Source organism: Ruditapes philippinarum, unplaced genomic scaffold (genome assembly GCF_026571515.1).
Source record: "Ruditapes philippinarum isolate M1 unplaced genomic scaffold, ASM2657151v2 ctg4996_1_1_1_1, whole genome shotgun sequence".
NCBI classification, from domain to species: domain Eukaryota; kingdom Metazoa; phylum Mollusca; class Bivalvia; order Venerida; family Veneridae; genus Ruditapes; species Ruditapes philippinarum.
The window spans coordinates 75,749-103,156 of NW_026863171.1; the positions used below are offsets into that span (position 1 = coordinate 75,749).

A 27,408-nucleotide genomic window follows, 5' to 3' on the forward strand; every position below is an offset into this window, starting at 1 on the left:
ATAGAAGAATTTTGACACAAAGCATTAGTTTATGTCGCTGCAAAAAAATCTTCTTAAATATAAATATTGGGGCGAAAGGAGAAGAATAGGAAAATATATTGAAAACATAGAAAAAGTTTCGCAAATGAATGTGAAAAATGCAAAACGTTTAGAAAAACTTTGTTAGATGTGGCAGTTATAAACATAAGAGAAGGTGGTAGGTATAAGTATAATGCACAATCCCTTATAAAAGAAATTGTCTTACATTTTATCAAGTTACTATAGATATATTAAGGAAGAAGAATCTGTAGAATTATTGAGTGATTTCGTCAATTAGGAGGTAGAGTATCAGATAATAGCGTCAGAAACAAAACATGGTGTTGGGACCGCCCAATCTGTAAAACACCCAACTAAAGGGATTCCTGTTAAAATCCTAAAAAGTGAATAATAGAAATATAATCAGCAAAATTTGTTCCTCGAATAATCATGAAATATTTTGTTTGGATCTGTTTAAGCAACTGACTGTTGAACAGAGATGGGGGACTGTGAAGCAACTGAATATGTTATAGAAAACAAGTGGATAGACGTGCAAGTGGATAGAAATGCAAGAAAACGTAAGTATGCGGCATAAATGGATGTGGTGTCCAAAAGATAACAATAGATTGCTTCACAGTGATAAAAATGAGAAGCCAAAATTACCATCAAGACAATGAACCTCAAGATACGCATAAAAAAAACGATCAAATGTAATTCAATTGCGAGTATACTCCTTGCGGAGTGATGCAATTACTTGAGATGACGATGATGATGAAGAATGCATTACCAAACACAGAATTATCATCAGAATTCAAAATGTAAAAGTAGGTTTACGAAAAGTTTTGATAGTAGTAAAACACGGAAATAAACATTAAACTATCAATGTTATTCTCCGATGATAGAAGTTCTAAAACGTACATTATCTCAGATGCCGCTACGGAATTGGGAATAGATTTAAATGAAAATTCACATACGAGGGGTGTTGAGATATGAATTCAACTGGGTCAATTTTCAGAAGTGCTTCTCAAACAGTGCCAAAATAATTATCCCAATTTTTTTCAAAATACTCACCGCCATGTGATAAACAAAGTTTTAGTCGTTTAATCTTTTAAAAGCGTTTTCATAATATTTTCGAGGTATACTGTTCAGACACTGAAAAATAGCGTTTGATATTTTCTTCCAGCAAGGTATCTTTTGACCCTATGAAATGGGAAAAAGTCACAAGGGCAAGATCTGGCGTAAAAAGGAGGGTGAAGAAGCTCGGCAAAATTTCCTGTTTCAGATATTCTCGTACAATGGCCGCTTTGTGTGACGAAGCATTGCCATGCAACAACGTGACACCATAAAGACCAGTTGGTGGTCGATGGTTTTTTAAATATTTCTTTAACTTATGAAGGACCTTCCCTTTGTAAAACTTGGCATTTACAGATTAGATTTTCCCTTTGGTGCGGCAATTTGAATAGCATGAACTTGATTGGTAAAAAAAATCATACATTACCTTTTTGACGCTCATTGTGCGTTTTGCTATGCAAGGTCATTGACTTCCTTTGGTTGTCCATATATTGTTTTGTATCTTTCCTTGGGCTCATAAAAACGAACCCACGTCTAATCGCCAGTGATGATATGTGCAGAAGATCGCTTTTTGTATTTAGGGATTTGTTTCCACAATTGTTTGGAGATTCTTACCCGAGCAAGTTTTTGCTTTTTTGTAAGGAGATGGGGAATCCATCTGGCACTTACGTCTGAGAATTGTATGAGCGGCTCCTACAGAGATACCGACGCATATAGCTATATACTTAGTTAAAGAATAAAACGATTCTTGATATAGGACCGTATTTGGTCAATGAAAGGAGACCATTTTAGCTCCTCGTATAATGACAGTCAATATTATGGATGGTAGAAAAGAAAACATTCTCACAACGCCAGAAATTATTTTTCTTGCAGAATTATAAACTTTTTTTCATACTGCACATTGTAACGTCGCTTTCCATTGAATAATCGTAACAATTTTATAGTTTTATAAACATGACTGCTGTCAATTTATGAAAAATCACACTTTTTTCTCAAAAAGAAGAAGTTTGCTTATCATTAATTCGTTATAAAGATTCCTGACAAGTTATATGTCCTTATGTAAATGGTTGTTTGCAATATATCTCTCGACTAGCGGGCTATATTTCCAATCAACCGTTTATATTCGATCATATAATCTGTCAAAATCTTTATAACAAATATACACGGCTGCTGTCAATTCCTGGAGAAATATCATTTTATTCCCTAAAAAAAAAGTTTAGTGTATTGTAAATTCGTTATAAATATTCCTGACAGGTTATGATTATATGACTGTACATAAACGGTTGTTTACAATATAACCGTTTACAAAGGGCCATAAGACCTGTTACAAAATGCCCCCATCATCCAATAAAAGCAAAAGTACATTATTATAAGCACTAAGTTTAAAAAAATAATGAATTTGTTCCTTTTGAAATCTTTATTCAAGCATATACATTGCTTAACCGAGAAGAATGAAAGGGGGATAATTGCGGAAAGATTGATGGCTCATTTCTCATATTTATCTCCCATAGTCACGACGAGACAATAAAGAAGACCTTTTATTGATGATGATGATGATGATGTTGTTGTTGTTGTTGTTGTTGTTTTTGTTATTTTGTTATTTCCTTTGTTATTATCTGTTCTTACTTTTTTTTAATTACACTGTATAAACATTTCTTATTAAACCCATAATCGATGGATAGAGAAAACAACGATTAGATAATACATTACGATAAGGATTTAACTCTTCAATATGTCAATAATTATTAGCTTCATCTATAACATTTTAATATCACTAAATAAATAACGAATGAAATATTTCAAAAAGTCTTCATCTAAATTTCATGGTCTGTCTGAAGTTTTTTAAAACGTTTTATTAATTTGATAAATGATAATTATGTACATTAAATGGTGTCTATATTTAGATATAATTCAAATGGTATCTTACATGCGTTATCATACACTGATATTCTGTGGTCGAAGTCAGTGTTGCCAATGGACATTCTACAACGATTGGATTTTCATTCGCCATCAAAACAATCTCCATGTTTCAAAATTAAGTAATAAATTAAATAAATTAATGTCGTTTCTAATAAAACTTCAAATCATATTGCCCAGATAAGTACTACAGAACACCTTTAAAATCGACGTATGCTAGTGTGTGGCAAGTTAGGTTGACTTTTATATGTGTGTTATACCTAGAGCTAAACATAATATATTCACAATATGAACATCGCAATGTAATCATTCTGTCTATAGGCAATTATCAAAAAAATCCCACACGAATGAAATAAATATAAGTATATAAGGAATATATAATTTAGAAGAACTCTTTGTAGAAACATGCTAAAATGTAGGTTTTTACAGACTCCGTGCGGAGGCTGTAAAAACTCGCCCCGTACATTCAATTCCCGATTCTTAAAGATCGTTCAGCACGACATTATTGTTGTGTTTTTTTGTTTTTGTTTTTTTGTATTTTAGTTTTAACTGTTTGGCATTTTCTAGTTGGGTGGTTCCAATATTTCTACTTGAGTAATGTTGAATCGCCCTTAGGATATGTTGCCTGATTTTTTTCATTTTGTCTTTTGACGTCTTATCTGTGATATGCAGGCTTCATAACCTTATATCCCCTTTCAAAAGTGTTCATTTTGTTTAGTTCCGCCCATTGTTTTCTCGTTTGGGGCACACGCTTTCTATTACTTGGGGACCATATGCCGCTTTTCATGGAATGGCACGGAAGTGTCACATTGAAGGTTCCATGATAATCACCGCATGAACACATCTGCGGATGTTTCTAAATTCAAAATTTTACCATTTAATGTTTAAATGTTGAATTCTGCTTAAGCCGGTGCTAGGGGGCGTGGACCGTAACGTACTGTTCATGAACGCCCTCAATCAAACCGAGCCTGCAACATTTTCAATATTGCCGTTTTGGGCTTTCTTTAGGGATTCTTATTTTCTCTCTATTTTAATATGTACTACTGTTTACATTTGAAACAGAACGGTTGTCATTTTGAGATATCAGACTCAAGTACTTGGGTAAATAATGGTGTGATGATAAATCTCCTCTTCGTCACTCGACATTTCAGCCAAGTAGAAAATAAACCCCACGCTTCTCTAACGTTACCCGAGTGAAAAATACGTTACATTAAAGAATGTTAAACATTGACTTAAAAGGAGCTGAGGTTCGTGTTGAGGGTTTGACTGAAAACTTAAAAAATGATTATCATGTTTAAAATGGTTTGCCAATAAATGAAATTAAGTAGATCATTAACTTTTAATTAACGTTCATCTCCATGTATATCGGTTTAAAACAATTTTGTAGTCTGAATTTATTTCAATATATTGGAATAAACAGTAAACATGTACGAGTATACATGTTTATAGAGCATATGTTTGGTAAAAAGTTTATCCTACATTTTTATGTTTAACATACATTTTCAACTTTTGTTCATTTAACTCAAATTACTGGTTAATTCCAATGGCCCTTTCACATGCTTATTAATTATCAACATATCAACACAATTATGCCGTGTCTAACATTGTCCTCCCTAATCAAATGTGGAGAGAAAAAAATGTTGATTTAATTTTAATCGTTCTTTTATTCAACTGTTTTAATATAAAATGAGAACATCTCCCTGGCCTCTTTTAACCATCCACGTTATTTATGTACATTCAATCATCATCCAGCTTTATTTATTGTTATATAAAATACTATGAATTTTTTCAATTGCCTTTTAACCATAAATAAAGACCGCCTCTCCATTTAAAGTTGTTTAAACATTTGAAAAGAGACGGTGTTTGTTTTTGTTTATTGCGCCATTATCAACCTTTTAAATACAAAGTGTTCCTTGGTTAACAAGTCGTTAATATTTTGAGACTAAAGCACACAGTAATTTCCGTTATTTATAAATATAAAGAAAGTTCTCGTGAGAGATTTTTTTCGGAAGAAAAATAGCCGTTTCAGTTCAGCTCCTTTTGGTCATCTAAATCACTGTAAAAAATGTTCGGGTGCTTTATTTTTTCAAATAAAAAAAGATAAGTGAAACACGTTTAACAAAGGTTTCGTAGAGGATTTAGGTTTATATATTAAGATAAATAAATCTCCTTACAAACGACAAAGATAAAACCGCTTTAACATATTACTCTAGGATGCGAACAAAAGTTGATTGTGGCTCGTTTATATGAAGGGTTTAACACATTTACGGTAAAATATCACAGAAAAATAGCAGCTGATTAAACTGGGAGCGAGGGTTTTAATCGATGTCCTCACTGTTAGATCTTTCAGAGCACAAAATGGTATCGTGGATTTATTGAATGGTGCTATTTCTGTAGGCATTTTCTAAGGAATTAATCCTTTTGGATTAATCTTTACATTACAACTAGTTATTTGAAGTGAAAATTGAATGTACAAATAATATTCATAATTATGATGATTTCAATATCGAAAAAGAACGTTCGCGACGTCATGACGTCAATATGTTTACGTCACTATATTTTTCGTTGGTAAGGACGTAAGGCGTCGAGAAGGTGTGGTGACGAGCGATGGCCGGTAAACATGACCCGGCGGCAACGGATTTGGACTATTATTCAAAACCAGAGAACTATACAGGTTCAAGTCTTCAAGCGTTTCAGCGTTTTGTCGTAGATAAAAATAAAGAAGAACGAAATAATCTCCAAAATGAGAAAAAGCGAGTTGTTAAGGACGCAAAATATTATTTTTTCAATCGTTACAAACACATTCTTAAAGATGTAATATTTTTGGACGAAATTGCGGAAAGAGAAAAAGAAGAAAGTTCCGATGAAGATGAAGATGAAGAAATAGATTTACCAACAAAAGATGACACTGGAAAATCTGGCAGGAAAACTCCAGTGCCTGACATTTTGCAGCCTATAACTGAAGAGGGCGGTGATAAAGGTTAGTTTATTTCCTTGATCTATGAACGTTGTAGTATATGTCAGCACAAGTGGTTATTTCATTGCCCCATGATACATATTTAAGCCGCGTCAAGACAAAACTAACATAATGGGTTTGCGACCAGCATGGATCCAGACCAGCCTGCGCATCGCTTACCAACCCTATTACAAGTATAGAAACTGATAGCGAACAGCATGGATACTGATCAGCAGGCTGGTCTGGATCCATGCTAGTCGCAAACCCATTATTAGCTCGACTTTTCTATGAAAAGGGGAGCTATCCTACTCGCCCCGGCGTCGGCGTTGGCGTCACACCTTGGTTAAGTTTTTCGTACCACCCCACTTTATTTCAGAAGTATTACAAGTATGGCTTTGAAACTTACCATACTTGTTCACCATCATAACCTCCATCTACAGACAAGAGTACATAACTCTGTCAAGGTTTTTGACAGAATTATGGCCCTTTTTTGACTTAGAAAGTGTATTGAGCTTGGTTAAGTTTTTTGTACCACCTCACTTTATTTCAAAACCATTGGAGGTATTGCTTTGAAACTGACCATACTTGTTTACCATCACGACCTTCATCAACAGACAAGAGGACATAACTCTGTCAAGGTTTTTGACAGAATTATGCCCCTTTTTGACTTAGAAAATACATTGAATATGGGTAAAATCCACTTATTGCCTTAACCCTTTGAGATATTGCTTTGAAACTTTTAATGCTATTTCACATCATTACCCCCATCTGTACGCAAGAGAAGGTAACTCTGTCAAGGATTTGTTTTAAAAATTAAGGCCTTTTATCGACTTAGAATCTTGGTTAAGTTTTTAGTACCAGTCCACTTTTTGACTGAACTGTTTGAGATATTAATTTGAAAGTTGGAATACTTGTTTACAATCATGATTCCCAAACATGTCCAGGAGAAGGTAATTCTGTCAAAGATTTTATTTGAATTATGGCCCTTAACTGTCAATGTTTTGTATTATAGGCAAGCACTAAAAAACTTAAAAAATCTAAAAAAATTCATTCCTATCCACTTGTTCACTTTACCATAAATTATGTCATATAAACATTGCTGTAATATTCAAGGGTATCAAACAACTAGTTATTTTTCTTTTTTTGTACTTGAAATTAAAATCAGTAGTATATGCATATTTCATATATCATATATACTGCTTCCTTGGCATAGATTTCTTGTAAAATTATGTTATTATGTCATTTACCAAGGTGTTCTGAGTGACGTAAAAATACCTTATTCTCTCAAAGTGGGTTTAATACTATTAAATTTATTTAAGGCTCAACTCAGTTTTTTTTTTCTTTCTTACCAGCCCTCTTTTGACTTAAACATTTCAAACTTTGCTGCAGTGTTCAAGGGTATCACACAATTCAGTAAAATAATTCTTCACTAAATATCTTAATGCTCATGGCCATTGTTCACTTTAAAAATACAGAGATTCTTGTATTGCCTTTTACTGCAAAAACTTTTTTTATTGGCAAGCAATAAAAAAGTCGAGCGCGCTGTCTTACGGACAGCTCTTGTGTTGGTTTTGTCATGACGCGGCTCATTTATGTACTCGTTCCTTTCCTTGTGTGTGGCAGTGAGCCTTTGACGATATAACAATTTCTTTAGAAAAGATTTTCTATTGCATTGATTTTTTCTTTGTAAGCATCTATTGCACTAAACAACTATTAAATGCAGCAATTACTTTTTAATGACATTATATATTGGATAGAAATTAGACAATTAATGGCTTTAACTAGTGTGTGTTAAGATATATTAAGAGGATATTTTTTTTCGATTTTTGTGAAATATGGAAAATATTTTCACGAAACGTGGTTATATTTAATATATTTTCACGAGACGGAACGGCGTGTGAAATATATTTAATTTTATCATTTTAAGTGAAAATATATATCAAATTTCACGAAAAACGAAAAATAACCCTTTTGTTTAATTTTACTTTTTCAAGAAAAAAACAATAAAAAATGTTTACGAAAACTTCTTTTTGTTACACAGCGAGCTGTTACATCGACATTTTTAAAGGTGCGCAATACACAAATTATCAGTAGCCATCCTGAATTGTCTTGTGAAAATATCTGAGAAAGTATAGACCTACAAATAAATATGAATTTTAGCTCTGCCACTTCCATATTATTTACTTTTCATAGTTGATTTTCTTTTACAAATATGATATATATTTGACTGATATAGCACCATATATCATGGGTAAAACTAAGTATTTAAACTAATAAGTATTTATAACGTATTTTTGATATGGAGACAACCACATTTAATAAGAGCTGTAACTCGTTTCTGAACAGGAAAAGTCAGGCATTATTTAGAAATCACCTTAATAGGTTTGTTTTGTCCGTTCAATGGTTTAGCAACTGACTAAAATAACTGAATTTTATTAATTAAAACCAAGTCTTGTTCATTTTTTTAGCAAATGCTTGCATGATTTGTGAATCACATTTTTTGTTGCCACTATCTTTGGTAAGTTTTTTGCAAACAGATCCGTTTTATTTCGATCCTTTCTTAATCTAATTGACATTAATTTAGGTCGTATTGGACTGTCACAATATAATTTAACTATTTCAGACCTTGATGCTAAAAGTAGGGCGTCTCTGTCCCCCGAAAAATCTGTGGGTGCTGCTATAAGTGGAATGACTGATGACCGCTTGACCCCTGATTCTGGAATACTTACGCCTCTTGGCGGCAAGAAACGGAGCCAAATGGTTATGTCAAGCCCAAGTGGGCGTCAGTCAACCGCATTTCAGCGCATTCAAATGGAAAAAACTGCGAAAGAAATTAGAGCCAAGCAGGTAGTCACTGATATATGATATAAACGAAAGACCGGTGAGGACATTTCAACTTCTTGAATTCAGGATTTCAACTTCATGATTCACAATTTCAACTTCTGGAATTCAACTTCATGAGTTCACGATATCAACTGCAAGAAATTCAATTTCCCTCTTCACGAAATTGAAAATCATGAAATTTACGAAGTTGGAAAATCATGAAAATTTACGAATTTAAATCGTTTATTCCAAACGTGAATTTTTAAGTTTAAATCGTGAACTATGAAAATTGAAATTTTTTAATTCCCAAGGGAAAATTTAAAACGTGATTTTTGTTTGTTGAAGACGTGGATTCACGAAATTGAAATTGAGAATTATTGAAGATGAGCCCGAGGATTCAAGAAGAAGAAGTGTCCTCACCGCTCTTGTGTAGTTATATGTTTCAGTTTTTGCATGACTTAATACATTGTATGACCATCTATTAATTCTTGAAAATACTGATTTTGTAATGATTTTAAGTTAGTTATTTTCTGTAATTTTATAAATGATAAACATATTAAGCAAAAAAAAATAAAATAATTAAATAAATCAAAGTTTGTCTTACTTTTGAAGTTCTGAACCATTTTATTATCAGCTTTATTAATGTTGAAATTATGATTACTTTATGTTACAGCTAAAAGATAGGTTTGTGAACTGTGTTAAAGGGATCAAGGCGATTTGTCGTCTGTCAGCCTCGGCTAGAGGAAAGTAAGTAGTTTATTGAATTATAACCGAAATTCAATGAGAAATATCTAAATACAAATTTTACTTTGCTCAAAATCACTAGTTTTCTTACGTAAACGTTTTCCAGTCCGATGAATTTCAAACTGGGACACATCCTTTCTCTTTCTTTTTTCGTATATATTGTTCATGTACATAAATTTCATAATATAACATTGCAATCGGATAATGTTGTATTTATTTGGCTAAAAAATTATTTTTGACATCTGTCTTAGTTATTGATTTATTGAAAGTTTACATGTCTAAAAGATGCCGCTTGAAAGTGCACAGTGCTATATATATGACGATACGATAAAATGCTAGCTATATTCTTAAAAAAAAACAGAATTTCAAAAATTGAATTTTTGAGCATTTTCTGGCTGTATGTAGACAATCTAAATCTAAGTGTTCTGTAGCTAGACCCTTTCAACTTGAACGCAACTTAACCCTGGACATGAGTTTCCCTTTGACGTAATTGAAATTTAGCATTAACACATTTACCTTGACCTTCAAACGTATTGCTCAAAATTAAGGAAAATAACGTTACATATTTTTCCTTATTTTATTTTTATTCATCTTAAGATTTTGATGCGGTTGCATTGTGTTATGCGAACACATTGGCTGCTTCTTCTGTCTTTAATATGGAAAACACATAGTTGAATTACCGTTTAGTTTATTATAAGAAATAAACCCATAACTGAATTACCGTTTAATTTATTACACGAAATAAACCCATAGTTGAATTACCTTTTAATTAGTGACACGAAATAAACCAAAAGTTGAATTATCGTTTAATTTATTACACGAAATAAACCCATAGCTGAATTACCGATTAATTTATTATACGAAACAGTAGCAGATAAGTTTAATAATTACCGGACTCATAAAAGTGTGTTAATAGTGTTGAAAATAAACTACCATTAACGCGGATCTTTTAAACTTCGACATAAATGAGTTTAAATACAGCTGTAAATTATTATATATCTATATATAGCGATTCGACCTTTGTGTGAACAGATAAATGCTCATAAACTAACTTTAGAGCTTTAGTATAAAGATATATAGTCAAGATGAATTACTATAACTTTTGGTTGTTATCGAGGGGTCCCCGTTTGGTCAGATTAATATTTTGAAACAGTGAATTGTCAAACCATGTAATAAAAGAAATGTTATTTACTTATAATGTTTGATGAATAGCCGAGCGATTAGTAGTTTGTAAAAAATATGTTGATGATGAACATTGTCATCATGGAACAGTCTGTAATTTAGTATGAACTGACTTTTTACTTATTTCGGAATCATTGCGAATTCAACGCGTGTTATTTTGAAGCCTCCCTTATTTTATGAAATATTCATTTTCGAATATCGTTAGCATTATTTTTCTAGTTTAGTCAAGCATTTTCCTTTGGGTGATAATTTTATTGACATATTAATACATGGGTCGTTATCAATTATCTTTTTTTTCTAAATTTTATAGTTTTGCCATCGTTGTGCGTCCATGCTTTAATTAATCTCAGATCTTACATGCCAGATATTTGCTGATTGACATTATTGTTGATATTTAAGATATTTCACTGAATTCTGTGAAATGTTTTAGGGCGGAGAGTATGAAACGGTAATACCAATCGCAACTTTCTTACCTTCTTTGTAAAACATAATCTCTGTCGTAGACAAAAATTGTATGTTTTTCTCTACTGTCTGTTTATTTTTTATCTTCAATGTAGAAACATATCGGACAGTTTTTGCTTGTAACAAAATATCTCAAAATCTCTTCTTGTTCGGACATTACCACATTCCATGATCTTTTATAAAAAAAAATCTTTACAACTTTCTGTGAGTGAAAACTAGGATCAGTCTTGTAGATTAATAGTAGTAGTGAACATTGTGTATATCGTGTATCCAACTTCTAAAATGTCTGTTAGTGCATCTTTATATAGAGTAGAAAATAAGTAATTATACTAATGGATATTTATAAGTTTAACGTTGGAGACTATTGCAAAGTCGACATAATTACCTTATGTTATATGAAATAAATTATTGACATAACTTTAGATATTGAGCCATACAGGAAATAGAACAATAATCTTCCATTTTATCTTAAACCAATCATTCTAGCATTTGAATATTACTGAAAATAATTATGCCTTATGTGAGTGTTGGTATTTCCACCGAAAAGTATTAAAATGTTTCCTTTCAATGTCGTATTTCTTAATTTATATCATATTGTGTACTGGAATGGTAAGAATTATTATGAAATTTAATATTAGATCGGTTATATTAGGTCATATAACCAATATAATATGATGTTTAATATTAACAGACAAGCGTCTAGCAATATGACCACTATGAGAACATTTATGGATATTGCCAGTGAAGAAGCCACGACAGAAGAAAACATGAAAAATGCTGGACTTTCCTTCGATCCTAGCTACTTTAAGGCGAAAAAGGAGGTATAAAATCTGATAAAATGTGACTTTGATATGATATTATCAAAATAGAATGTAAATGAAATTTTTAAATCTAAATACGTTTGTTACATTTATATTTCAAACCATGTAAGGTCTACCCGCTGAAAGAAATCAACTACTTTACGTTAAACTGAAGTAATATCAATGCACCCTCCTCGTTCATATATTTTACCTGCAGTAATACAAATGAGCCGTGTCACGACAAAACCAACATAGTGCGTTTGCGACCAGCATGGATCCAGACCAGCCTGCGCATCCGCGCAGTCTGATCAGGATCCATGCTGTTCGCTATCAGTTTCTCTACTTGTAATAGGGTTGGTAAGCGAACAGCATGGATCCTGATCAGACTGCGCGGATGCGCAGGCTGGTCTGGATCCATGCTGGTCGCAAACGCACTATGTTGGTTTTGTCACGACACGGCTCAAATATTGTTATATTTGTGGTTCTATTACATTGTTAATATCTTATTTCAGATCTCCCTGAGTTCTGAAACAAAGGCAATATTAAACACAGCATCTGAGGATCGCACACCGGACCAGGTTCAAACGGTAACATTTTTTCCCCCTAGCGACATTGCTTATGTCAAAATTTGACTGTCAACAGAGTGTATTTGATGATATTTTTGCACTATATAAAATGCACGTGGAACTTTAGAATTAATCCTTTGATGGTTTTATTGCAGCAGAGAAAGTTGACATATTAACTGCAAAATCGAAAACTAAAATTACAGCTTCATTAAGTTATATATAGTTTATAGTTACTTACAATGAGTCTGGTATTCATATAAGGCAATATTGTAAGCAGGTTGTTTTAACAAGTAGGAAATTAGTAAATGACATATTATCTATACATATGTTTTCCTAGAAATAAAAAAAGTTTTTTTTTCTCATATAACATTTTTAACGGTAAAATGTGTTAATGCAGGCAATGTTTGGGCTGCAATGTTTAAGGTCATATGCTGAATACCCACTTCACATGCAGGAAAAACTTGCCAAGGTCGCATGGTATGAAAAGTAAGTACATGTATATTTTAGTATATTGTCCTATAAAAACTAATTTGACTACCTGTATTTTATTCCTGTTATCATTTCAAAGTAAGTGTTTCTAAAGATAAATGCATTATATCAACGGACGTACAAAAACTACGCTGTAAGACAGATTTTCTAACACCGGTTTAAACAGTAGACAATCTTGTTTGAAATGGCAAGAAATCAAGAAATAAAAAAAAAGAGTTTATACTTTTTACTATTTTCTTTAATTACAGTTAAGGTTGACTTGATTATTTAAATATAATCAGTGACTTATTTACTATTAGTATTAGGAACCAACCCACTCTTCTCTGTTACATCAACAGGCGCTCAATGGCCGAACCACCATTCGGGCTAGCAATAAATGGTCTTAACACAAACAATATGTAAACTTTAGTGTGATTACTGCATACATATGAGCCGTGTCACGACAAAACCAACATAATAGGTTTGCGACCAGCATGGATCCAGACCAGCCTGCGCATCCGCGCAGTCTGATCAGGATCCATGATGTTCGCTATCAGTTTCTTTACTTGTTATAGGGTCTGTAAGCGAACAGCATGGATGCGCAGGCTGGTCTTGATCTATGCTGGTCAAAAACGCACTATGTTGGTTTTGTCGTGACGCGGCTCATTCTAGTATTTTAGTTAATTATTGCTTTTCTTGATTGTTTCAGTGTCGCACCAAAACGAATCATTATTCGACAAGGTCATTTTGCTGAAAACTTTTACTTTATACTCTCGGGTCATGGTAAGCGCTTGTGTTCTTTGCAAATTGTCAATGATGGAAGTATATGTAACTATGTTTTTTTTCCCTCTAAACCATTTATAGAGAGAAAATGAACGTAGTTAAGGATGTGAATTTGAATATATAAATATATATCGTATAAGTGAAACGTACTAGTAGATGTGAAACAAATATCTTTTTATATATTTGAATGATGTGTTTAATGGCATTCTTTTCCTTTAAAGTTATGGTACCCAGAATGCTTTGGTTCATATAAGGGTAATCAGCTTTCTGGTCAAAACCATATACCGGTAATACAACGCAAATAGTCTAAACAGTTTGAAAATTGCATCGGAAACCTCATTAACTGGTACCGAACATACTCGCCTTTCTATGTTACAAATATATGTGTTTAGTTAGATACCGCACTATTTATAGATCATGTGACTTGTGTTACAGCTGTTGTAACGATTTTGCTCAAAGATCCGAAGACGGGTGCATCATTTGTTAAGATAGCAACAGTTATGAAGGAAGGTATGAGTTTCGGCGAACTGGCATTACTGCATCATTCTAAACGAACAGCTACTGTTACCAGTCAGGACACCGTCCAGCTGTTGTCTATTGGCAGAGAGGATTTCTTTGATATATTCATGTCCGGGGCCGAGGGAGATTTACCTGATCATATCAAATTCATCAGGTTTGTTATTTTCCAAGCTTTTTATTGTTACATGCACTTGCTTTTTCACGGTTAATTGTTTCCTTATCCCTTACAATGCTATGATTATACGTACCGTGCGAACTAGTCATTCGGCTATTGGAATGACACAGTGCTCGATTATCTTTATAAAAGTTGACTTTAAAGTGAATAACAGAATCGAATCTTATAACTTTCTCCCCAATCAAAGTTTAATCAATTTATAAAGTAATATTGTGAGGGTCAGAGGTTGTTGAAGTAGACCTAAGATGCGTGTTGTATTTATTCTTCAGTTACTAGATAATGTAATATATTTGTCCCTACCTCACTAGTCATATACATGTTGATTACAGTAACCTGGATTTCATGAAAGATTGGCCAATAGAACAACTTGTCGAACACCCTGAACATTGCCTGCTGCATTTTTACAAGTAAGCCTATTTTTATTTTTCATATTTTAAATTAAGTATTAAACTTATAAGTTTAATAGTTTCTTATTAAAATAATATATAACTGATATATAAATGTACTACGATCGCATTTTATAAACGAATTACTGGAGTTTTTGGAAAATGTAGGGGTTATGTTTGCTCTTTTCCGAAACATATGCTTTGATTTCACAGGTGATTTTTTGTAATGTTCATTCTTTTTGCATGAAAATAATCGTTTACCCTTGACAATTAAAAGCAAGTATGTGATATTCTTTTCAGGAGAAATACCACAATTGTTGCAAATAGTAACAACTCTGAATGGGTGTACATTATAAAGTCGGTAAGAGAACAAAGTTTTTATTATAAATATCGTCTGTAAAGTCATTATATTTGTTAATTAAAGTGTATGTTGATAGGTTCGTGATATGAGATAATCTCTCTTCAATAAAGACTATATTGCACTATATTAGAAATTATAATTGACAAAATGTCATTGCATTTTATTGATGTCGTGAACATTTCTAATACAAAATAGAACACAAATTATTATTTATATAACAGGGTTCATGTGTTGTCCTGAAAAGACTTAAAGGCGTGACGGCCAGCGCCTATTCCGCTAAACCTAAGGTCAACGATAACCATATGTCCACGGCTAAAATGAAAGCTGTCATCTTCGGTAAGTTGCTAATGAATGTATATCTATATGGCTAAACCCAAGGTTAACGACAATCATATATCAATGGCCAAAATGAAAGTCGTCGTCTTCGGTAAGTTTCCAAAAATGTACGCCTATATGGCTTAACCCAAGGTTAACGATAACCATATATTAATGGCTAAAATGATGTTTCCAATGAATGTGATGTAAAAGTTTTTAAAATTCTTTATAGTAAAAGTTAGTCCAATCTAATCAAGATAATCAATTTATTTATCTAATGATACATTTTCCATGTATTATTCCAGCTCCAAAAGTAGATTCTGGTCTACGAAAAAGGAAAACTATTGAAGAAGAAGTGAAAGAAGTAAGTTATTAAAAAACGCCAAACAAACTTAGGGACAAGCTTATAAAAGACGGTTGGATAGCTTACCTTTTTTCTTTACATTAAAGCCAACCATTGTTCAAATTTATCGCGGATTTCTGGTTGGTTGTCGATATGATTGGTATAGCATCGCCTAGGTCTTCTATCGCCCTTACATACGACTCTATTCTCTATTGGTACATTGTATTTCCAAAACTATACATAATATAAAAGGATCGGAACAGGTTGGTCTCTAAAGAACTACTAGTAACTTGTATTGTTCGCAGTTTATTCAACACTTGGTTTACAAAATGGAAACTTGTCTTTTTAAAATCGTTTAATCTTTTAAAAATAGGTTTTCCGCCGATCATTGTACAGTTTTATATTTCTGCTTTTAGAAAGATGAAGGTGACAAAGAAGAAAACGTTGATTCAAAGTTTACAAAAGAGAAGTACAGTCAATCACCACAAACAAAGAAAGCTCATTTTGTAAGTTTACTAAATTGGTTAAGAATATTTAAACTTATATAACGCAAGAAACGTATAGTTCCAGGTAAAACTAATAATGCGTAATAATGCGTGCAATTTGTTTTCAAATTCAAATGAACAAAACTAACACCGAGTCTTAAAGGAACTATGTATTGCATACGACTTTATTATTATTATTATTATTATTATTATTATTATTATTATTATTATTATCAAGCAATCAACAAAGAGCAGTTTTGACAAGAGAAAACGTTATGAACCACCATCAAAGTGTCTTCCTAAGAAACGGGAACTAACACCTGACCCTTCTGCCGGCCAGGCAAAACCAGGACCAGTATTTGTGCAGGTGTCAATCATGAAACCCAGGGATATATTTGTGAGTCTGCATGTAGCCATTTTATAAGTCAATAAAACTGTTGTTTTTTTTTTTCAACTGACTGATTTCTTTACTATGACCGAATAAAATTCCGATTGTTTAATCAGCTATTGACTTTTTGAATTTTTAGTCATTTTGAATGCCTTGTACAGCAAGGAAAAGGGCATATCTATTTACTTATTGTAATAAAGCGAGTGTCACTTTATTTCTTAATTCAAAATGTCAAGTATTCTGTTATAGAAAACTAAAATAGTTTTTTTCTTCATCATTTTAATCGGTGAGTGACCTGCTTTTGTTACAAAAAATCCTAGAAAAGAGTTATTCAAACATTAATGTTGTATCATTACTTTATGATAATATTAGTAGAAAAGAAACCTATTTTCTAATTTTGTGTGAACAAATTGATTTCAGGGCCTGGATTCTATACAATTTGACGATGATATTGAAGTCTCTCATACCTCTGTTAGTCTAGTAAGTACATAATATCATAACTTATATCACAATATTATTATAAAGTAATGGATCTACAGTATTATTCGTTATTTCGTATTGTACTCGTCTCTTTTACATGTGGTTTACATTGAGATTATTGAAAAGTTGAACAAATAATAAAATCAGCATTGTTGCAATGTATACAAAATATCAATCGGTGCCCTTCTTTACATATTGTGTAAGATCGACAAAACTAATAAACCATAATGATGTATATAAATATATCAGTTAACCATGAAATGTTAATAGATGTAAAAAAATGACGAATACATAGATCTAAAATGACATATATTTGTTACGTTTTTACTTTGAACCTTTGTTGTTGACCTTTTGTAATTTGTTTTTGTTGTTAATGTTGTTTTGGAAGAATTTTATCGTAATAGTAATAGCAATGTTTACATAAAGACAATAATGCAACCATTGGTTGTAGAAGTCCGGTATATCCACAATCAATTTACCAAACTGATTACAAAGTTATGATTGAAAGAAATTTAATCATAATATCAAGCAAGAAAAAACATGTGTAAATATGTGCTTGTTTCAGGTGAGTCGTGGTGCGGAATGCATCATGTTGTCAAAGGCTTTCTTTGCCAAGCACGCAAATGAGGCTGTAAAGAAGCGAATCCGCGAATCAGTGCGTGCTTATCCGGCCGAGGAAATATTCCAGGAAAATTTGCAGGTAAATACAATGATATATAACATCTGTGTTTGCTATACCCTTATACATTTCTACTTTCATAATAAAGTATAAAAAGATATTTAAAACAAAATTAACGCATTGGTTTTAGAAATGTTCCAATATTCGATAGTCTTGTTTGACTAACTTGTATAGGTTCAAAAACACTAAGCTTAAGACGTCTAAGTGTAAATGCATGGGAGTTACAGTATTTTTTCTGGCTCTTCACTGTCTTTCATAGCTTTTAAATTTCTTATAAATTGAGCTCAAATATTATTATAAGATTACATATATTATTGTATTACAGATAAAGGAAGACTGGATAATGTACAAGAAAGTTTTATTAACTGATCTGACAAGTCAATTACGTGAATATGCTAATAGATTCGGATCATAACATTTTATTGTTTGACATTATTTATTATTATATTATTTATATATATAAACAAATCTTACTTTTTTATAATTAGTGTTCATATCAGGATATTAACTATTTCAGCGTAGACAATTTTCATGTTTAAATTCTTGATAATGAAATAGATGTAGATTATGAACATTATTTTGGAGGAGTGTGACATCATTGACATGTATTTAGAGTATTATCAGAGCTGTGATATATTGTATAATAAATTAATTTATTACGTCACTTCTTGCTTAATTATTACATCACATCTGAATCATTACCATCAAAATATTTTTTACATTTTATATACTTGAAAAAAATGTCTGAATGATCAATCCATCCATCCGATCTCCTTGCTATGTTACCATGACTACCAGGGTTCACACGGGTCAGGACAATATTGTAACCAAGTTTCAAGTTTCCCAGAATCCACCTCCATCAGGGCACTATAAGTGGTTAACTGAAATGTATACAATATGTTAAAATTCAAAGTGATAGGACACGAATTAAATTAAATATAATACAAGTCAAGTTCGTTTGCTTATATAATGGAGTTGATTTACTTTTTGGTGTATTTTTAGATATACATGCAGAATGTAAAGATGTACAATAGCATTTATTGAAATTTAAATTTTTCCTGATCTTAGAAGATAATACTAGAATTATCTTAAACGAAAATCGGGTGTCATCGGGCTCCTTTTCCAGTTATCTTCCCTTGAATTTGAAAAGTTTGCTTATTTCAAGGGCAAATAATTCACAAGCCTTAGGAATTCTTTATAATTGATTTAAATACGCTGTATAAACCTTTAAGTTAGACAGCAAAACTGAAAATTAAAGAAACTTAAAGGTACAATATTCTTCAGAAACGAATAATTTTTTCCCGTTTTTAGAAAAGGAAAATATGAGAAACATGAATTCTATAACATTTGAATAATCATTTTAGAGCATGTTACATGCTTATCACCTGTAGAAAGTAGCGCTGAATGTAAAATTATTTGTCACAATAGTATTAAAATGTAAACAAAAAGTACATGTATTTTGACTTCCATACAAAATACTAAATCGCTGTAACTGTACTTATCGGCAAAGGGCAGCAGAAGCAAAGATGATTCATGGAATTAGCAAAAGGGTACCTTTCGGAAACTCTTACTGGACATCAAAAATAAAAAAAGCTTTAAGAAATAAAAATATTAGTATTCCTCAGGCATGATGGGCCTTTAATAAACTTTCACTCGATCATCTTCGGTTAATTTTATTACAACCGACTGTCTGTCGTAAGTGTAATCAACATTGTTATAATTTATAGATATAGATCTCTTATACTTGTTTTATGTCATGAAATAATAAATTTGTTTTCTCACGAAATAAAACCGTCAAAGGCTCGAAATTCATACCTCCTCGTCAAGACAATATCTCAATAAATCGACTAAAATGGAAAACTCAAATACCACAGCCCAGTTTTATAAGACTCTTCATTCTTTAATTACGTTGTATCTTTATCACGGAACATGAATCAGGAAAAAATGAATATCATATTTTATCATTTCTTTTTAAATCATTGCTAGAAATTAGAAAAGTAACTTTACCATTGTATGTGACAAAATAAACTCCCAAGTAACAACTTCATATAGAGTGTATTGTGTTCAATTTGGACCATGTGTTTTAATATCAAACCACTAACATTTCGTGAGGGAAGAAGAGACCGAGGGAAGACTTGTAAGTATGTGCATGTGGATTTGGTTCTATTCTTGTCACATAAGCACTAGTACTGAAAGACCTTAAAACACTTGATAATTGTACTTACCTTGTTTAATACTGGTTTAGATGACAGAACATTAAATAGACCGGCAAAACCTGCATTCTGTACAAAAACAAGATCAACAAGTTATCATAATTGCAATTTATGATATAATTTATAAAAATATTTAAGTCTTAATTTAAATAAATTATGATATACTTAATACTGAAGTGTCAACACCATATATCCAGTGTTTGCTTTTAAAACGGCATACTTTACACCTCTTTTATTTATTCAATGACTTACATTTTCTTGTTCAAATAAATCATAAACTATTTAAGTTTTTGCTAACTAAATCGCAGAAGTCAATATCTTAACTAACAAGAGCCACCGCCGGGCGGGGGCAACGCTCGACTTTTTACTTTTTCTAAACGCAAACATAGAAAGGTTTGAACATATATTGATGTTTCCTTTTTATAAATTTAGTTGGTCTGTCTTGTCACATTAGTTTTGTTTATATATTTTGTATATATATGAATAGAAACATTAAGCATATTTCTAAAAATAGCAACAGTACGCAATTTCTAAAAATAGCAACAATGACGCAATTTCTAAAAATAGCAACAATGACGCAATTTCTAAAAATAGAAAAAATGACGCAATTTCTAAAAATAGAAAAAAATGACGCAATTACTAAAAATAGCAACAATGACGCAATTTCTAAAAATAGAAAAAATGACGCAATTTCTAAAAATAGAACAAAAATGACGCAATTTCTAAAAATAGCAACAATGACACAATTTCTAAAAATAGAAAAAATGACGCAATTTCTAAAAATAGGAAAAAATGACGCAAATTCTAAAAATAGCAAAAATGACGCAATTTCTAAAAATAGAAAAACATGACGCAATTTCTAAAAATAGAAAAAATGACGCAATTTCTAAAAATAGAAAAACATGACGCAATTTCTAAAAATAGAAAAAAAATGAAGCAATTTCTAAAAATAGAAAAAAATGACGCAATTTCTAAAAATAGGAAAAAATGACGCAAATTCTAAAAATAGCAACAATGACGCAATTTCTAAAAATAGAAAACATGACGCAATTTCTAAAAATAGAAAAAATGACGCAATTTCTAAAAATAGAAAAACATGACGCAATTTCTAAAAATAGAACAAAAATGACGAAATTTCTAAAAATAGAAAAAAATGACGCAATTTCTAAAAGCAACAATGACGCAATTTCTAAAAATAGAAAAAAAATGACGCAAATTCTAAAAATAGCAACAATGACGCAATTTTATAAAAAAGAAAAAATGACGCAATTTCTAAAAATAGAAAAACATGACGCAATTATATACATGTATGTATATATGTATATATATATATATATATATATATATATATATATATATATATATATATATATATATATATATATTTGATATATATATATATTTGATATATATATATATATCTATATATGTATATATATATATATATATATATATGTATATATGTATATATATATATATATATATATATATATATATATATACATGCACATATATATATATATATATGTATATATATATATATATATATATATATATATATATATATATATATATATATATATATACCTGCATATATGTATATATATACACACACACATTTATATATATATTTATATATAATACATATACTATACATACACACACACCGATAAATGCACAATCTGAGAAAATTCAGTAATATAACCTTCAAGGTCAAGGTCATTAAAGAGCCCAAGCAAATTTGGGTTTGATAAACAACAAGGTCTGGTCCTTAAGAATGTTCTGTTATAATATGAAGTTTATCCCTTCAAAAATAGCAAAGTTACAGTCAGTTACTGCCAAAACAATGAAAATTTCAATAATTTGACCTTCAAAGGCAATGTCATTAATGAGTGAAGGTCAAGGTCTTTCGGTATATTTTTAACAGTTATCTTTGAAGATTATTATGTTCAAGTTTGAAGACAATACATTCAAAAATAACAAAGTTACAGCCAATAATAGCCAAAAAAATGAAAATTTCAATAATTTGACCTTCAAAGTCAAGGTCATTGATGAGTGAATGTCAAGGTCTGACTGGTTATTTTTAAGGGATATCCTTGAAGATTATTATGTTCAAGTTTGAAGACAATCCATTCAAAAATAACAAAGTAACAGCCAATAACAGCATGAACAAGCAAAAATTGGACTTTTAACCTTGAAGGTCAAGGTCATTTATGGATGAAGGTCAAGGTTAGTGTGGTCTACTGAAAGGTCTTGTCCCAAGGGTTGTTGTGGCCAAGTATGAAGACAATACACCAAGAAATAAAAAAGTTATGATCCAGGTACAAGTTTTCGGACGGCAACGGCAACGGCAACGGCAACGGAGACGGCAACGGCAACGGCAACGCCGACCTGACTATAACAATACCTCTACTTTTTTTTTCAAAAAAAAAAAAGTCGAGCTAATAAAACGGTCTTAATCTTGGGAGAAGTTTGTTAACTTTTCTTATATCAACATAAAGTGACCTTTGACCCCTTATGATTACCTGTATACCCATTTTCTGTGTACAGTTTATGGCAGGATCTCTTCTGTTGTCAACGACGAGCGGTTTCTTCCAATGGTCATAATTTGTCTCCAGAATAAACCAGCCACCAGCCGTTTTGTCCGTCATCGCCCAAATGTCCGTACCATTAACCTCGCGGTTCCGTGTGATAACAACTCCCTGATTTAAAATGTATGTACATATATTACTACATGTCGTATATATGTTTCAATTATCGTTAACAATATGCCGCTTTACTTACGAAGTTCAAGACTCGAAATTTTACCAAAATAGCATGTATTCAATACATATTTAACATGTAAAGAAATTGTATGCTAAGAAGGAAACATGAAATTTGTTGACTTACAGCGTGGATATATAATATAACATCAAACTTTATTGGCATATTTAATTACGCTCATTTGATATCATGTCTTAAACATTGCAAGTAATAGAATAGTCAAGAAAAGGTTCAGTAAAAGTTACTTATACATATTGCTCTTCGTGTAACTGCAAATGAGATTTCAGTTCACTATTCTGATAATTTATGTAATAAAATCTATAATTCACACTCAATGACTCAAACATTCACCTCTCCAGGTTTGGTCCCGCCCAGTATAAAGTAACCTGGAGCTATAAGCTGGGTATTGGCTAGTTTGTCACGTGCATCAGCAAAATCAATCGCGTTTTCAAATACTTCTCGTGCCAAAAGACTTGTCCAACTACCCGTTTTTTCGAGAATATAAACCAGAATACCTGGTGATATAAAACGTACATGTTATATTTATATGTTCTAGAATTGAGTTTCCAAATTTCACGAAATACAGGGATAAGCTAAGTATGATATTCTAGGCATTATATTAAAAATTTGGTAATTCTGTCGTCATTTTGGTCTGGCTTTCAATGAATCAATTGTAAAATTTAATAACACATAACACAAAACTGTATTACAGTACAAAACAGTAAACGTGAAATTACCAAGATAACCGCCATCTACACTGAATCTCTCGTCTAAACTGAATGTAAACTTATTCTGAAACAAAAAAGAAAACAAGAACAAAATTAAAACTTGCACAAAGTTGGTTATTTCATACATTAATACATCATGTTGATGTTATAAAGGACAATGTCTAGCTTACATTATTTAACAATATTATTTCATTTTCTGAGCAATACAGTTCAGCTCAAAGCTCAAAACTAAACGAGGGATGTCCAAAAATACGTTAACTTTTCAAATGGATTTTTTACTGACATCTACAGTTGCATATCTAACAGATTTAACGGTATCATACCGGTTTGATGGCAGTAAGAACACCGACATATCCGGCATAGTTGACAGATTTAAACACCGTCTTCCCGCCACGCTGCCAGTCTACGTTTACAATGGCTGGTCGTAACATATCAGTCAACTGCCATGTACGATTCTTAGGGTCCCATCTAGTTACATATAAAGCACATTTTATGTTATTATGAGAGTGTTACAATATTAAAGTATTCTCAACAATTATAAATAAAATAATGTTAATGGCTACGTTTTTCATTGTATTAAAATAACGCGCATTCCGGAAATAGCAAAGGACAATTAAGCTTCACAATGTCAAATTATAGTCAAACATCAAGGCACTTTGAGGTATTTTGTTATGTTATAAATTATAATTGATTGGTATGGGTAACGTAAGTGAAGAAGAATATCATGAAAAGGTAAAATGCAAACCCTAGAAACAGTCCGAAGTCGAGGTTTCTGACATGGTACATTTTTCCTGTTGAGTCATGTGCTATGATAGACGTACAGACAGTGAACAACTCGTAGAAAATATTGTATACAAATATCTCTCCTGTGAAAACAGAAACATAATTAAGATGAAACGACGATTTTGTTATTTGTTCAGCATTTAGTGTCTAACATGCATGCAAGATTACATTGCTGCGTTTCCATGTTACAAATAGCTAACCAATAATTGCAAAAAGATAGTACATCTTTTTATGTGTCGTTATATTTAGTGTTGGTTTAACTTTTTTAAATTTTTGAATGAATGTTGTCCTCTGTAGACATGGTTTTATATATATATTTAGGATTCTTTTTCTCGTGTTTATGTATTTGTATGCATACTGAGATAATCAAATAAACTTGGAAACTTGGAAACTCATCATAAAAAGATTTTAAAGTTTTATAAAGGTAGATAATGTAATGCAACAAACCTTCATATATTCCGGTAGCGTTTGCTATTCCTTTAATTTCATCCCTGTATGGATTTGGTAATATAGCATCAATATTATCCTGCGAAAAAATGTCTATAACAACAGTAGGTTTCTTTCAAAACTAAAACTAGATGCCTCAAATATTTAACTGGACCAAAAATAATGTATTATATTGAAATCATTTAATTTTGCATGACTTAATGACTTAATTTAAATAATTTATGTTTTGTATACGATTAAGTCTTATGAGACGAGGGTGTCATTTCAGTTCAAGGGTTGCAAATATATACTATTACCTTGAGAGATATGTGTATTTTTTATTATACCGAACTGATATAGAATCGACCAGGGGAGAGAACTAGAGCATTATGTTTTCTAGAGTCTATTTAATTATATAGACTGCCCGTCCCAGGAGAATATTGCACCAACTAAAATATTGACCGAGTGATATTCATTTCCAAAATGATATATTGAAGTAACACCATTTGACGTCACATAAGGCTATATAGTAAAACTTTTACTTGAGGTATAATCAAATAAGTCTAAAACATTTATGTGAGGTATAACATAATTTGTTTATCAATGTTATTAGTATCATAATAAACATACATACACCTAAGAAATCCACAATTGTGATTATTTCCCCACTTCCCCATTCCATGAGAAACTTCTTAAACTCTATTATCAACGCAACAATCTAAAAAAACACCTCACACATATATACATAAATACAAAGAATAATTGCTATATGCCAAATAATCTTTTAACAGCATTCAAATTGGCCAATTCATATTTCATTAACTCATTTTTTTTCTATGACAGAAACTCACAATTAAAAACAACAATTTCGTGTTTTATGTTCATTTACATGTACCCCCCTTTTCTTCACTAGAATTGTTAAAGCTTCTTCTTTGCTAGACATGTCACTGTGTATAAAGATATACATGTGTGTCTGCTTATGTGTTTAAATTTAAAAGCGGAATACTCCCAAAAATGCTTGTATAGACGAAATATGGTAGAAAAATGCCTCAAAAGCGAATGGCGCTGCACAAAACAATTGCTAAATGGTTAAAATCCTACTTAAAAGTTCATTATTTTCGTAGGATATAGCTTTATACCCATTAATGTTCGTCTGGAAAATTTGACGTGTTGTGCGGTTATGAAATGAAAGTAATATTTAAGCTTTAATCACCTCATGTCTTTTCTCAGAAGCAATTTGTTGCCATCTTTGTTCTGGAGGCAGATCCAAGTTCAGAACATATTCTTTCACACCTCGTCTGTAAAATCAAAGAGTAGACGAATGTCAAACAGAAAGTAACTTAGATTATTTCATCGCTTACCTTTTTCTGTTTCAAGTCTTAATCGGGTAGTTATAAGAATTTAATAGGGATATGAATATTTTCTAGTTAACATAAAAATTAACAAAAATATCAGTTTAATTATCAAGGCTTTGCATAATTTAACTTAACGCGGCATCTAAATCTACCCATGCTAGCAGTGCAGTCCAATGTCTGCATTTTTCGCTATGCATTCAGCTTTATCTAAAAAATATGTTTGGTTTTTGTTCGGATGGACAAGTCAATGTAATAAGGGTTAAAAGAATCAACGTACTGAGCTGGAGGCGGATACATTCCTTTCACACATGTGTCATTAAACTGGAAAAAAGTTGAAAGTTTTATATACTGATGAATTTATGATTAAATAACAATAATTATATACATGTAGTTAAGTTAAAACTAAGATAAAAACTTTTGTTTTTTTTTCTAATAAATCGACAGTCTGTAAGGAAATAAATCTGGCAGATCACTGGATTTGTGAGGAGAACATAAAATTTTGTATTGTAAATTATATAAAACAGCATGTACAGTTATTAGAGCGTGTGTTGCTCACCCCAGGATCCTGTGACACGACCACCACCAGAAGCATGCATGCTGTAACAACCCGTGTAATCATTGTCCTGAAATACAGTTTTAAATTATATACATTCACTGTATTTTCTTGATTTCATCAATTCAAATATTACTTGATTAGAAGTGGTAGGACCGATCGCTAATATTGTAAGAACTTGGGCCCAACCCTTTTGCTATTTGTTATTTCGAAATCAATTTGTTTCTCTGTATATTTGCAATAAAATATGATTAAACTTAAACTTGATTAAATTATTTCTTATAACATTATTTATTAATATCAATATATGAAATAATGAAAACAAATACATGTACATTTTATTCATTTGATGCAGATAACTATTTGTTTCTAAAGTAATTTGGTGGATATCTGAGAGAATGTTAGTAAAAATACACGATGACTAAACATTTAATACTCATAAATAATCAACTCAAAAATTCGTTTTCAACAAAAATATTGCTGAACAAAAATGTATATGTTTTATCATAAAGAAAATCACTTACTTTCTTTTGCGTTTTATAATACAAAATATTAACACCGGTTGTCAACACATCCCTTCAATTATGTTCTCTTTGATCAAAACAATAGTTGTTAATATTAGATTATATAGGTTAAAATTATAATGATAACAAACAATGGTGAACAACT

General features: G+C 31.4%; 2 protein-coding genes across 3 annotated transcripts; one reads left to right on the forward strand and one right to left on the reverse strand.

The window, feature by feature from the left end:
* The first annotated feature begins 5,024 nt into the window (after positions 1-5,024).
* On the forward strand, positions 5,025-18,579 carry LOC132721326 (cyclic nucleotide-binding domain-containing protein 2-like). The gene is made up of 17 exons (XM_060705609.1): positions 5,025-5,983; positions 8,583-8,806; positions 9,456-9,529; positions 11,862-11,991; positions 12,483-12,557; positions 12,934-13,022; positions 13,714-13,787; positions 14,223-14,460; positions 14,811-14,888; positions 15,168-15,228; positions 15,450-15,564; positions 15,849-15,907; positions 16,303-16,392; positions 16,610-16,768; positions 17,180-17,239; positions 17,805-17,939; positions 18,244-18,579. Exons 1-17 carry the CDS (start codon positions 5,611-5,613, stop codon positions 18,331-18,333), a joined length of 2,124 nt encoding a protein of 707 aa, XP_060561592.1. The 5' UTR covers positions 5,025-5,610; the 3' UTR covers positions 18,334-18,579.
* LOC132721327 (acid ceramidase-like) lies at positions 18,260-27,380 on the reverse strand. 2 transcript variants are annotated; one of them, XM_060705610.1, is made up of 13 exons: positions 27,264-27,380; positions 26,743-26,809; positions 26,464-26,507; positions 26,045-26,129; positions 25,466-25,549; positions 24,853-24,931; positions 24,368-24,488; positions 23,946-24,090; positions 23,632-23,686; positions 23,246-23,409; positions 22,657-22,833; positions 20,144-20,200; positions 18,260-18,799 (listed from the first exon to the last, which is right to left on the reverse strand). In XM_060705610.1, exons 2-13 carry the CDS (start codon positions 26,803-26,805, stop codon positions 18,710-18,712), a joined length of 1,164 nt encoding a protein of 387 aa, XP_060561593.1. In that variant the 5' UTR covers positions 26,806-26,809; positions 27,264-27,380; the 3' UTR covers positions 18,260-18,709. The 2 variants fall into 2 exon arrangements, with proteins under 2 accessions (XP_060561593.1, XP_060561594.1); XM_060705611.1 differs by having other exon boundaries at positions 26,743-26,811; positions 27,298-27,341.
* Between the last annotated feature and the right edge of the window lie 28 nt (positions 27,381-27,408).

What these genes read in the sequence shown, in the direction of transcription:
- LOC132721326 (XM_060705609.1), top strand. Translation starts at nt 5,611, where the DNA reads ATGGCCGGTAAACATGACCCGGCGGCAACGGATTTGGACTATTATTCA. An exon ending in TCAGCCTCGGCTAGAGGAAA is followed by an intron (nt 9,530 to 11,861) that starts GTAAGTAGTTTA and finishes TAATATTAACAG; the next exon opens with ACAAGCGTCTAGCAATATGA. An exon ending in CACCGGACCAGGTTCAAACG is followed by an intron (nt 12,558 to 12,933) that starts GTAACATTTTTT and finishes GTGTTAATGCAG; the next exon opens with GCAATGTTTGGGCTGCAATG.
- LOC132721327 (XM_060705610.1), bottom strand. Translation starts at nt 26,805, where the DNA reads ATGATTACACGGGTTGTTACAGCATGCATGCTTCTGGTGGTGGTCGTG. An exon ending in CTTCTGAGAAAAGACATGAG is followed by an intron (nt 25,550 to 26,044) that starts GTGATTAAAGCT and finishes GTGTTTTTTTAG; the next exon opens with ATTGTTGCGTTGATAATAGA. An exon ending in GACTTCGGACTGTTTCTAGG is followed by an intron (nt 24,091 to 24,367) that starts GTTTGCATTTTA and finishes ATATGTAACTAG; the next exon opens with ATGGGACCCTAAGAATCGTA.